At 26.3% G+C, this 13046-nt stretch overlaps 3 protein-coding genes across 4 annotated transcripts; 2 read left to right on the top strand and 1 right to left on the bottom strand.

Annotated features, from left to right (window-relative positions):
- The first annotated feature begins 245 nt into the window (after positions 1-245).
- LOC132916408 (phosphatidylinositol glycan anchor biosynthesis class U protein) lies at positions 246-2182 on the top strand. The gene is made up of 4 exons (XM_060976392.1): positions 246-606; positions 801-1003; positions 1077-1779; positions 1860-2182. Exons 1-4 carry the CDS (start codon positions 477-479, stop codon positions 2093-2095), a joined length of 1272 nt encoding a protein of 423 aa, XP_060832375.1. The 5' UTR covers positions 246-476; the 3' UTR covers positions 2096-2182.
- LOC132916321 (putative helicase mov-10-B.1) lies at positions 1829-5403 on the bottom strand. 2 transcript variants are annotated; one of them, XM_060976227.1, is made up of 10 exons: positions 5217-5400; positions 4689-5120; positions 4453-4615; positions 4216-4374; positions 3995-4131; positions 3809-3931; positions 3533-3738; positions 3182-3458; positions 2782-3076; positions 1829-2688 (listed from the first exon to the last, which is right to left on the bottom strand). In XM_060976227.1, exons 1-10 carry the CDS (start codon positions 5264-5266, stop codon positions 2539-2541), a joined length of 1992 nt encoding a protein of 663 aa, XP_060832210.1. In that variant the 5' UTR covers positions 5267-5400; the 3' UTR covers positions 1829-2538. The 2 variants fall into 2 exon arrangements, with proteins under 2 accessions (XP_060832210.1, XP_060832219.1); XM_060976236.1 differs by lacking the exon at positions 1829-2688 and having other exon boundaries at positions 3013-3108; positions 5217-5403.
- Positions 5404-7693: 2290 nt separating this feature from the next.
- Positions 7694-12472, top strand: LOC132916591 (LMBR1 domain-containing protein 2 homolog). The gene is made up of 10 exons (XM_060976710.1): positions 7694-8001; positions 8075-8415; positions 8482-8692; positions 8764-8940; positions 9906-10083; positions 10161-10342; positions 10441-10680; positions 10750-10951; positions 11054-11173; positions 11928-12472. Exons 1-10 carry the CDS (start codon positions 7828-7830, stop codon positions 12170-12172), a joined length of 2070 nt encoding a protein of 689 aa, XP_060832693.1. The 5' UTR covers positions 7694-7827; the 3' UTR covers positions 12173-12472.
- Positions 12473-13046: the final 574 nt, after the last annotated feature.

Raw genomic sequence — 13046 nt, forward strand, 5'->3', positions numbered from 1 at the left:
TACAAATATCTTTTATTTAGATTTTCAATTTGTTTGTTTATATTTTTAAATTGATGAGGATGCTTACCATGTACTACTACTAATGATTTTTTAAAATATAAACTTTGTGTTAAAATATTTCGAATAAGAAGAATATAGGTTTTATTATAAATTGATCTCTAGTATATTTACAGTTATTTTGCTGAATTGTGATAAATAAATTGGATTCATTAAGGAAAGATAAAACCGCTCCAATAGTATGTTTTGATTATAACTCTCCTTAGCAACAATCAAATGCAAAATAATACCGTGGTTATTGTTATTAAAGATTGTATTTTTAAAAAGCCGTAAAGATAAACTCAGTTGCTTAAATAAACAAAGAAGATATATAATACATAATATATAGCATAGAGTGTCTGTTCAGGTATCGGTTGCATGTCACAAGTAGATCGTAAAACGCGCGCATATACATAAATGATTTATAGCTTAATTAAAAAATGAGGAAACAATGGTTATCAAATTTTATTTTAGCTGGTACTATTCGATTTTTATTGATGAATTCTGAGTACCAAAAAGTCATTAGCGATCGTGTGGAAATTTCTACTGCATTGAATTCTTGGAAGAGAGGTTAGGATAAATGTCATGTTGTTGCATTAAATTTTACATAATAATAACCTAATTAAAATTCTCGTTATTGTTCTCTATTATAAGTAATGTAAGCTATATATACATGTATATATCTATATCGTTAATAGCATTATTACTATAATACTACAAACAATAATTAGACAATTGTTATGATTCCCCTGATTGATTTTTAGTAACTGAAGGAGTGTATTTGTATAACTGTGGCATTGATCCCTATACAGGAGATTTGTTTCATGAAACACCTATTGGATTATATATTTTCAATTTTATACAACAACATTTATCACAATGGGCATTATTTTGCTTATTTGTGTTCATTGATTTGTTAACAGCAGTATTTCTTGGACTTACAGCAAAGCAATATACGACTGAATTGGTCAGTTAAATCTCACATATTTAAAATATTGCTGTGATATAATTCAATTGTAATGAAATAATTTGAATTTTAGGTTTCTAAACAAGAAGAGAAGGAAAAATTATGCAATGAAAATAAAGAAATTCATAATGATGCTTCTGTAGTATATACTGCAATGATGTATGTCTCAGCAGGATATTTATTTAATCCATACATAATACTTAATTGTGTTGGACATACAACAACAGTATTTACAAATTTGTTGTATTCCATAGCACTGGTTTCAATGACAAGATCTATATTTTGGAATTGCTTATCAATTTCTTTATTAACATTACAAGGACTTTATCCTGCTTCACTCATAGTGCCAACAATTATCTATATTGCTCGTTCTAATAGTACAAAACAAAGAAGGAATATTGCGAACTATCTTATAGTATTTGCAAGCATGTTAACCATTCTATTTTGTATTTCCTATTACATTATGGGAAGTTGGTCATTTATTTGGAACACACTTGGCTTTATTTTAACAGTTCCTGATTTACGTCCAAATGTTGGACTTTATTGGTACTTTTTTACAGAAGTATTTGAGCACTTTAGATGGCTTTTCATTGCTTCTTTTCAAATAAATGCCAGTTTATTATATATAATACCATTGGCATTGAGGTTACGACATGATCCAATGCTATTAGCATTTTCTTATTTAGCAATTACTGCAATATTTAAATCTTACCCTTGTATAGGAGATGTTGGATTTTATATCTCTCTTTTACCATTATGGAAGCATTTATTCCAATGTAAGTTTTCATATTAACTAGTTGTTTATGTATTAAGTAGACAATATGATGTGATATGAAAACTTTATATTCTTTTACAGATACACAACAGGGATTTATTGTAGGCAGTTTTATGCTATTCTGTACAGTTTTTGCACCTACTGTTTGGTATCAGTGGATATATTCCAGATCAGCTAATGCGAACTTTTATTTTGGAGTTACATTAGCATTTGCCATAGCACAAATTTTTTTACTAACAGATATCCTTTTCGCGAGTGTGAAACACGAGTTTGCTGTACGTCACGGTATTAATACTGCTAAACTTCTTTTAGAATAAAGTTGTATCTTACAAAGTTTAAGATTAAAATCATTAACTAAAGTTTGAAATTTAAAAGAAGTGGTTCTTAAGTATTTACATATTATTCGATTTCGGAAAAAAATTTAGTGTTTGTTAATTGCAAGTCATAACAATACGTAATTTTATAAAACCTCCAGGTAGTAGAATATTTTAAAATAAATTGATATTAAGCAAAAATGCAAATTTTTACTTTTTATATGTATTTATCTATTTATTTATATCCAAATTAGTATCTAACAAACTTATTTAAATATTAAAAAGTTAATATGAATAAATACATAATAAATGCATCAATAATGAAAACAAACACACAGAAAGAAGTTTCTATAACATATTAATAGATTATTAATCTCATAAAAAAATACGTGTTCTATCAATTAATAATTCATTATTATATTATATATCGAAAACGTCAATAATTTTTAGATAAGATATTCATTAACAGTAACATATGCATTATTTCTTTCACAGTATTTACACAAAGTATTCCAATATTCGTCTTCACAAAGAATAGATGGATTTCCTACTATTATTAATAAATCTTTTGCTCTTGTTAAGGCAACATTAAACCTCTGAAAAAATAAATAAATATAATTATTAAGTCTTATTATTATATTTAGAATACCAAAAAAGATTTACTCTTTAAATATTATGTAAAATTATACCTTTGGATTAGATAAGAAACCGAGATGTTGTTTACCATTGTGTATAAAAGTTTGTGAACGTACTGTACTTAGGACTATAATTTCTTTTTCTTGTCCTTGAAATATCTCAACTGTCCCAACAGCTATGTTGTTTAATTTATGCAAGTTTAAACTTCTTTTAATCATAATTTTTTGTTGCTTGAATGGAGTTACAATTCCAATATCTTCTTCTTTAATGTTTCGATTACCAAATTTGGAAAGCATTAATATTTTTGCAATGTTTGTTACAGCCATAATTTCTTTCTCGTTGTAAACACTAAAAAGATAATGTGTTTAATATTCATTAAACTAGAAAATAATGTTTTTAAATTTCACAAATTACGTAAGAACTTTGCTTTTATTATAGAAATGTTATAATTACCTTCCATTTGGTGTTCTTACTTCTTCACTTCTAAGTACAAGAAATAAGATAGGGAATGTTTTCCTTGATAATACCATCCAATTTGAAATTATGCTGTGTTTATTTTCTGTTTTATCACACAACAGGTCCTTTTCATAAAATAATTCATTGGATATATGTATAATAGCTTCTTGACTACGGTAATTATGAATTAACTTTGTTATATAACGCGAATTATATTTATTGTTTACTTTTTGATATGGTTCACATTCCATTAATCTTTCCAATAAAGACTTTCCTAGAAACATAATGTAACTCTATATCAGTTAATAAAATACGTAAATTTAACTTTAATAATGTGAAACTACATACCAAGCAAATGTTGAATTTTTGTACATTTAATTAGAGGACCAAGTTGATAGGGATCACCAGCAATAACAATTTGTGCATATAATGCTTCATCATTTTTAGAATTCATGACTACAAGTGGAATTAATGATTCTAATTCTATACTTTGACTAGCTTCATCAATAAATATATATGAAAAGTGATCATTTCGTAATTTAAGGCTCACCAATCTGCAATTAACAAATTATAAATATCATACTAAATGTAATTATTACTGAAAAGAATAAAAGGAAAACATACCTTATACATGTTACTAATGTTGTAATAACAATCTTCTTCAAAACAAAAATTTCTCTTGGTAAATAAAGGACCATATCATCAATAAAATTTGAATTTGGATATATTTTCTCATCTATATTGTTACTACAAATACGAAAAGAAATAAAACTAATAAAGTATCAAGTATTCATGAGAATAATAACTTACCAACATTTACTTGCTGCATACATCCGAAATATATCTTTATGAGGAAGTAAACATAATAATCTATTTGCAATTTCATCAGCTGCTGCATTTGAAGGTGCACATACTAAAATATTTTTTGATTTGCATTGTTTTCTAATCTATAAGATAATATAATCAAGATCTTAGAATGAAAAACATATTTTTTTCATATTATACTATAAATTAGAGTAGTAGATCTATACTTGGTAAATGGTTTCAACTAATGTTGTTGTTTTGCCAGTACCAGGAGGACCAAATAAAATGTATGGTGCAGGGTACGCCGAATAATTCAAAATATTCTTCACTGCTATTTTCTGTTCTTCATTTTTTGCTACACTTTTATTAGCCCAATCCAAGTCACTGTATCGTATAAGTATATATTAGTAAATATATGAAAAAGTAACGTATATATTAAGAATAATTACTAAAAATACTTAAAGTTCTGGTAAAGTATAAACATTTTTATTTATTTTGGGATATACTAAGTTTGTCAAATCATGCTTGAACATCATGTGTAAGACATAATGAAAACATCTTATTTGCCAGTTCACAGGAAGGAAACAAATATCAACTTCTTCTTCAAGAAGTTGAGATGCAAGAGACCTAAACATTTTGTAAGTAACTATAATTTATACTCTATTGTTTATTTCTTACAAATTAATGCAAACATACTTACGATTTACGTATTGTTATATATACTTTCTTTCCTATAATATTTGTTATATTACAGGTATATTTAAACTTTAATTTTTTTACTTCAAGTTTTAATGTATCACAAACAGTAATAAATGGATCATCTTCGTCTAAGGTAGGCACTGTGATTTCAAATGTGTCAGAAACATGTTTAAGCTTTTGATTTGTCAAATTATGTTTTGCAGCAACTAAATGAAGTTCATGGTCTTCTAAATATAATAAAATTTTGAACAATATTAAGTAATACTCAGGTTCTATTGTTTTTATATATGGAAGACTGTTAACAAGTTTCATATAATCATTGTATAATTTATGATCATTGGGTTTTGTCTTATTTAATACTGCAGATAAATCAGCTGGAAATTCAATTTTTCCAAACGGCACTTGTTTACATACTCCATAACTGGTACAATGTCTAACACAGAAATAAATGTTTAACCTTATTAATTTTGTAAAATAAATAAAATTATTTGATATCGTTATTTGATTTGATAATATAAAAGTTTCTTACGTGCTTTTTCCAACAATAGACCTTCTGTTTTTATTTTCTTCATGTGCCATATTTAGAAGATTATTTGAACAAATAATAAAATAACTTTTTGGTTAAGTAAAATAGCTTTTTAACGTACAAATATAATACACACGTAATTTCAAAGGCAGGGTTTCCTAGTTAGTAATAAATCTTAATCGATTTATACTGTTTCATAGTAATCAACGTTATGAAGAAAAAAAATTTCTAGAAGTGATAAATATTATCGTTACATGATATCGTATAAGGTAACATTTGATAATATTAAAATTATTAAGTAAGGGTAGTATTAAATGTATAAAGTATAATTATTAATAATATATAAAATAAAATATATATGTAAATATATATATATTCATATATAAATATTTACTAAAAATTTAATAAATAATATTTGATAATAAAATAATTTATTTAATAAATAAAGAAAATAATTTATATTTTATATAAATATTTATTAATAAATAAATATATATAATATATAGAATAATATATATTACATATTATAAAATATAATATAAAAATATAATTAATTAAGAAAATAATTTATATTTTATCTAAATATTTATTTATTAATAATATTTATATAAAAAACATTTATTAATGTTATGTTAATTTATTAATTTAAAAAAGCATTTATTAATAATAAATATTTAATTATAATATTTAATTATATTAATTGAATATATAAAATGTATGGTGCAGGGTGTGCTAAATATAAAAGAATATAAAATAGGACAAAATATGTCGTATCATTTTATATTAGATTATTTTAATAATAAAATAGGGTTTTGCATATATTTGGGTTGGTACACTTCATTAGATGTTTATTTTTCATTTCCTCTTTATTTCAAAATTACGCATATCTTTTATCAATTGTCGTAGCCATTCTCTATCGTTTAATTACTTAAATTTTAGAGATTACTTACTTGATAATCATGTCTTGATCACATTTTGAATTTCGTATATTTGAAGTATGTACAACATTTGCGCAGATTCATCACTAGTATGTGGAAATCTGGGATCTATTACGGAGCAGGCATAGACAGATTTAGCAGCAACAGTTTTCATTCTTCTAAATTAATTTGATAAAAGTCGGCGATATGTCGCATATTCACGATTTTACAATGATGACCAGATGCTAATGCTAAGAAAACGTGATTTACTTATGCCGGAAAAAGAAGATCGTGAAACAAAAGTCATGCGGTTAGTTTAGATTTATTGTTGGAGCAAAATATGCTATTATATTGCTATTTCAATAAATACAAGAATTTTGCATTTATTTTGGGAATATCGCAACATCTAATTATTAATTTATTAATTTAAAAAGAATTACGAAGTATCACCATATTATATCATCTTAAAAATATTTTAATAAAAGTATAGAGGTAAACTCTATACATAAAAGATATAAAATAAGTATTTGAGAATTTTGTCTTTAAGTTGTATATTAAGCAGATAAAATTGGGACAAACAGCATATCGAATGTAGTTACTATTATTACACGTCCTAGTGTACTGTTACCATTGTTTCACTAGAACATTATTAGTATTATCTGTTATAACAAAACGTTACCATACGTAAACATTTCATAAAATCGCAGGAGACCTATGGAGGGTACCGTAGAAGGGGCCATATTCATTAGGTTATGTTTATATCGAGATCAGAATTCTGAATCCTGACATTGTTGCCAGATTTACCCCCTGTATAGTCTATACCCTGTATCTATCTGACCTAAAGTAGGCTCTGGACGTGTAGTATTATTCGTAAATGACAATTTGACGGTGTGCATGTGACGTCGATATTTTTGACTATATCGTGCAATGTATGCCTAATGATTTTACTGTAGAGAAGAAATGGATAAAGTGTATTTTTCAATGATAAAAGTACGTTATAATATAAATACCGATAATTTAAAATGCAGATGATTTTGGTAGCCATCGAAGTAAATATGTGGAACGTGATTAACAAATAACCTTTTAATTTTTACACTCGAATTTTTTATTATTTTTATCATTGTTTAATATTTTATTCGTCCTTCGAAAGTGTTTATAATAGTTACATTTTGTATCTATCAGCAAATATTCAAGCGATTGATTTTGAAAACTATAAGTTTTGTATGTAATCTATTTGTATTTTCTATTTAAAGTTATATAAAATAAATTAAAAAATATAAAATGTATGCATACATACTATGAGAAATTATGTACCACATCTATTTGGAAATAATTTAGAAATATTTATTTAAAATTAAATATAATCTCATATATATAAACACAAATATTCATTTTGATTCCAGCAAAAATGTCAGAGTTGATGGATAATTCTTCAGAAAAGATTGACATAATCCTTCCTAGGCAAAGCTTGCTATACCAGGAAGAAAATTTGGATTATATACTTTGTAAACCTAAATTAATTCCTTTAAAATCAGTTACATTAGAGAAGTTAGAGAAGATGCAAAAGGATGCTGAATTAAAGATCCGAGAAGCAGTAGAATATAATAATGCAAATGATAATGAATAAGTTATAAAACTAAAGGCGAAAAGTATCAAAATAATTATAAAGTTATGGTGAAATAAAATTAGAAATCAAAATGGTTCTTGGAATATTCTTGACAGAAATTGTGGTAGCATTTTGCCTTGCTGCCACTTTATTATATAAATATGGTAATATTTTTCGGCAACATATTATTGTTACAATCTCTGTACTCATAGCATGGTATTTTTCACTGCTGATAATATTTATCTTACCCTTGGATGTTTCATCTGTAAGTAATAATATTTACTAATTTAAGTAATATTAAAATAATTAATACATTTATGTCTAATATTTTTTTATAGACTGTTTATAGACAATGTGATGAACAAAATATTTATAATAGCACAAAAATAAACTCTGACAGTACAACAACAGCACCATTTCATATTTGTAAAGAACCTTGGCCTAATGTACCAGAACATATATTTCCAAATTTATGGAGAATTGTGTATTGGACTTCGCAATGTTTAACATGGTTGATATTACCACTTATGCAATCTTATATAAAAGCAGGAGATTTCACAGTTCAAGGAAAGCTAAAGTCTGCTTTAATAGATAATGCTATATATTATGGAAGTTATTTGTTCATATGTGGTATCCTTCTAATATATATAGCATTAAAACCTGGTTTTGATTTTGATGGGTAAGATACATTAGTATGATAAATGTAAAAATATATATTATGCATTTATGTATGTATATGTTTTAGTCAAAAATTAAAAGCTATAGCATCATCTGCATCAAATACCTGGGGATTATTCTTACTGGTATTACTACTTGGATACGCACTTGTAGAAGTTCCTCGGGGATTATGGAATGCTAGTAAACCTGGATACACTTTGAATTATAGCTATTTTAAAGTTGCTAAATTAAGTTTGGATAAATGTGAAGCAGAGGAAACAGTAGATGACATACTTGAGGTAATTAAATATTTTATCTAATCCTCATTTATTTGTATTTATCATTATGTTGCATTTATTTCATTTTTTAGTCTTTACAAGCTGCTACAGTATCTATTGGACCAGGACATCCTTTTCATTGTAATTTAGAAACAATTTTTCAAAAAATTCCTGCAGAATTAAAAGACAGAATGAATAGAAGACAACTACCAGATGATACACCAACAGATACACCATCCGAAAAAGCATTAATACGTTTACATAGACAAGTTTGTTACTAATCATATATATCTAAATATATCTAATGCGTAAATATACTGTGCATTCAGATCATCCCAGGACTAATGTTGTTAAAAATACAATTTTTAAGGTAAATGAAATTTTATTATCTAGTATTCAACATATCCCTTTCTTCTCTAACAAGTTTTAGGTCATTCATATAACCATTGAAAAACATGCGTAGTCCTCTTTTGAAATTATATTCAAAACAACTGTCACATTTTTTTTAATTATTTCTATATCGTCAAAATGCTGCCCTTTCTGTGCCACCTTCAGCTTAGGGAATAGGGAAAAGTCAGCAGGTGTCAAATTTGAGAAGTAGAGTGGTTATTAATCACTATGACTGATTTTCTAGCAAAAAATTGCAAGGTAATCAAGTGTGATTAGTACACATCCCATCTGACACTACAAATTCTTTTCAAAAGACAATCAAGTAATTCTGAAATGATCCAGTTACAGTCTGGCTAGGGGACATGAATTCACAATGAATCCTCTTAAATCAAAAAATGCGATCAACGTTGTTTTCATTTTTGATTTTGTAGCCTTCATTTTCATCAGTCATACATCTTCTGGATTGCACCATTCAGCTGTTTGATACTTGGTTGATGGATTGCCTGGGACCAGCCTATTTTCCAGATTTTGTTCCTGTTGAGTTCTTTCTGTTTCCTAAGCTAAAGGTGTCACTAAAAGAGTAATGAAAATGTGGCAGCTGTTCTAAATACAATTTCAAAAGAGAGCTACACATACGCCTTTCAACAGTTGTATGAATGATCTAAAATTTATATACAGGGAAAAGGAATGTATGTTAAATAATAGATAACAAAATTTCATTTACCTTAAAAGCTGCCTTCTTAATAATAATGAATCGTGGAACATTTTGAATGCACTGTTTATGTAAGCATGATAATTTATTCATTTTTATTTTTATTTTTATTTTTTTTTTTTTTTTTGTTAGACAATAAAAGCATTGCAAACTTTGCAACGTATAGAAACTCAATGGGGAATTTTGGTTGATAAAATAATTGATTTAGAGGATATAGCAAAAAACCAAGTAAGTGATGATAGGAGGTTTAAAACAACTTTCCCTACACATCGTTCATTTCCACTTCGTGTTGTTTACAGTCCAGTTATTGGTAAGCTTTAAACAGTAAACGATTGTAGAAACACATGATCTTTTCTTTAGCTTTTATAAATATATTAAAATTTTTAGAGTGGTATTGGAAATGTATCATAAGAAGTTATGTACAAAAAATTATAGCTGTTTGCACTGGATGTCTTTCAATAGCTGTAGTATGGTCAGAAGTAACATTTTTTAATAAAACTCCAGTGTTATCATTATTTGCCCAATTTTTGAATCTAGCTAAAGAAAATTACGATTATTTTACCATTGAGGTAAGAATATATATTTAGATTTGATATTAACAAATAAGATTTTTGTTTTATAAATTAATGCAAAAAGAAGGAAGAGATAACTAAAATGCTTTTTGTAGGTATTATCAATGATGATAATTGCTTACCTTTGTTACTGCGCTTATTCGACTGTTTTAAAAATTCGTGTATTGAATTTATATTACTTGGCACCCCATCATCAGACTAATGAGTATAGTTTAATATTTAGTGGAATGATGTTATGCCGTCTTACACCACCTATGTGTTTAAACTTTCTGGGTCTTATACACATGGATTCACATATTATTAAAACTCACATTTTGGAAACTCATTACACTCAAGTAAATATATGAGTAATTGTAAGATTTTCATAATAAATTTGAAATTCATTCTGTAATTTATTTATTTAGGTAATGGGGCATATGGATGTTATTTCCATTATATCTGATGGATTTAACGTATACTTTCCAATGGCTATTTTAGCATTTTGTCTAGCAACATACTTTAGTCTAGGAAGTAGATTGCTTTCTATGTTAGGTTTTCAACAATTTCTTGATGATGATGAGTTTACAACAGACCTTGTTGAGGAAGGTCAAGAGTTAATAAAACGAGGTAAAACTATTTTATTTGAGTAATAATGAGTATCATAATTAAATTTTATAAAATGTAAATAGCATTGTTTTCATATAACTACGTCTATGTTCTCGTTTTTAGAGAGACGTAAGAGACAAAGAACAGAAGATTTGATGTATAGAAGACGCGAATTTCAAGAAAGATTTAGTAGCGCTACTAGTTCATCTCGCTACAGAACTTCACGGCAAAGTACCGATACAGGTATTTGTAATTTATTTAAAAGAAGTGATAATATACAATATACGTTATGTAATTAAGCCGGATTATATCTCAAAGTTAGTAAGATATAGATAAAAATATAAAGAGAGAGTTAAAAATATAGAAAGAAAAGTTGAATTGCATGATAAGATCTTAGGTATTCACTTTCTTAATATGCAACGACGCACGGGGAAAGTGCAATTATACTCTTTTCTTTTAATGGAGCTCTATAATTATTTATTGTGTAATCGATGCATTATTTATTTCTCTACAAAAAAGTATTAAGATACTTGTGTCAGAATGTGCTTGATTTAAAGGATATTTCGATTTTAATTTTATGAAACTTTACATATGAGAAAGAAAGAAAAACATAAGGCAGATACTTATGTTTATGTTTTCTTATTATTTATAGACTAAGTTCAACATTGGAATTCAAATATTTTTCAAACTAAGCATTTTTTAATTCAAATATCTTAATACTTTTTTGTGGAGAATTAAAAAATACATCAAGTGATTGATAAAAAATTATAGAGTTTCATTTAAAAAGAGAATGCAATTACGCTTTTCCAGGGCACCACTGTATACTAAAAAAGTGAATACCTAAGATCTAATCATACCATTCAACTTTCACCTTTACAGCTTTTTCTTACCTCTTACTGATTTTAAGATATAACTCGATCCAATTGCATAACACACTCTGTATAGTGCAAATAGCTATATCTATGTCATTAAATTTTTGTATTTAATTAAATTATAGTTCGGCCTTTGAAACGAGATGAGTCGGTAGAATCCGCAAGAGCTGGATTATTACGTGACTTTGACCCTGCAGAATATTATATTGGTATGGCAACTGGAGTTGATAGTTATGGTGCAAATAATAGTTACGATACAGGCTACCAAGCCGATGATTTTTATGAAGGACGTATGGACAATGCAAGAGCATTTATTGCAAATACTAATCGCATAGGACCTCCACAGAGAGGTTTATTCGATGACATTTAAATAGAAGCTAATAGTGCTTAAGTTTTGCTCAGCAACAAATTATAGAACAGGTACATTCGTATTTAAAGAATATTCGATCTGTTCTTGACATATGATAGAATTTTTTAAATATTGGATCTAAAATTGTGAATATAATTGAGTCCTACATCTAACAAGTAACACATCATATAACATATAATTATATTACAAATAATATAGTTAAAAAAATGAATTAAATAATGTGGTTAAGAAATTTGTTTTTTGTATTTTTATTGCTTATTACTAAATTTCAAGAAGACAAATAAAAACGCATTCTGGGGAGTTGTGATTTACTAGTTTATTTTAGTTTATAAAATTTTTTACTAACTTATATAATGTTAATATAATAACATTAGTAGTTCTATTAATATATAAAAATTGAATTTTTTCATACAGTATTTGATATATTTTTAACAATATATGCACTGCATATTTAAGTAAGCATAAAATAGCAATGTAAAATAAAATAAAGAATAAAATAAAAAATAACACATTTAGATTATAGAAGTTTCAGCAATTAAGTGAACTGTAAATGCTAATGAGAATATTTATTTTTGATTACTTGTTGTTTCCATTTTCTATCTGTAGTTATTATTAAATCATATTGATTTAAGTGCAATAAATTTAATATAATTTTTATAAGCTTTATTCATAGAGATAACGTAACTAAATATAATTTTTTTTTTTTTTTTAGTATGATATAATCACTTTTTATTTAAAATATAGTAAAGTTTAGGAGAAGAATGATATTAAATATTTATATCTATTCTTCTTTTATACATTATTAAGATGCGAGTAATTTACTATGCTTAATGATTCACTATATTTAAAATAATATAATATACATATAAACTAC

The sequence above is a fragment of the Bombus pascuorum genome, chromosome 1 (assembly GCF_905332965.1).
Source record: "Bombus pascuorum chromosome 1, iyBomPasc1.1, whole genome shotgun sequence".
Classification (NCBI taxonomy): domain Eukaryota; kingdom Metazoa; phylum Arthropoda; class Insecta; order Hymenoptera; family Apidae; genus Bombus; species Bombus pascuorum.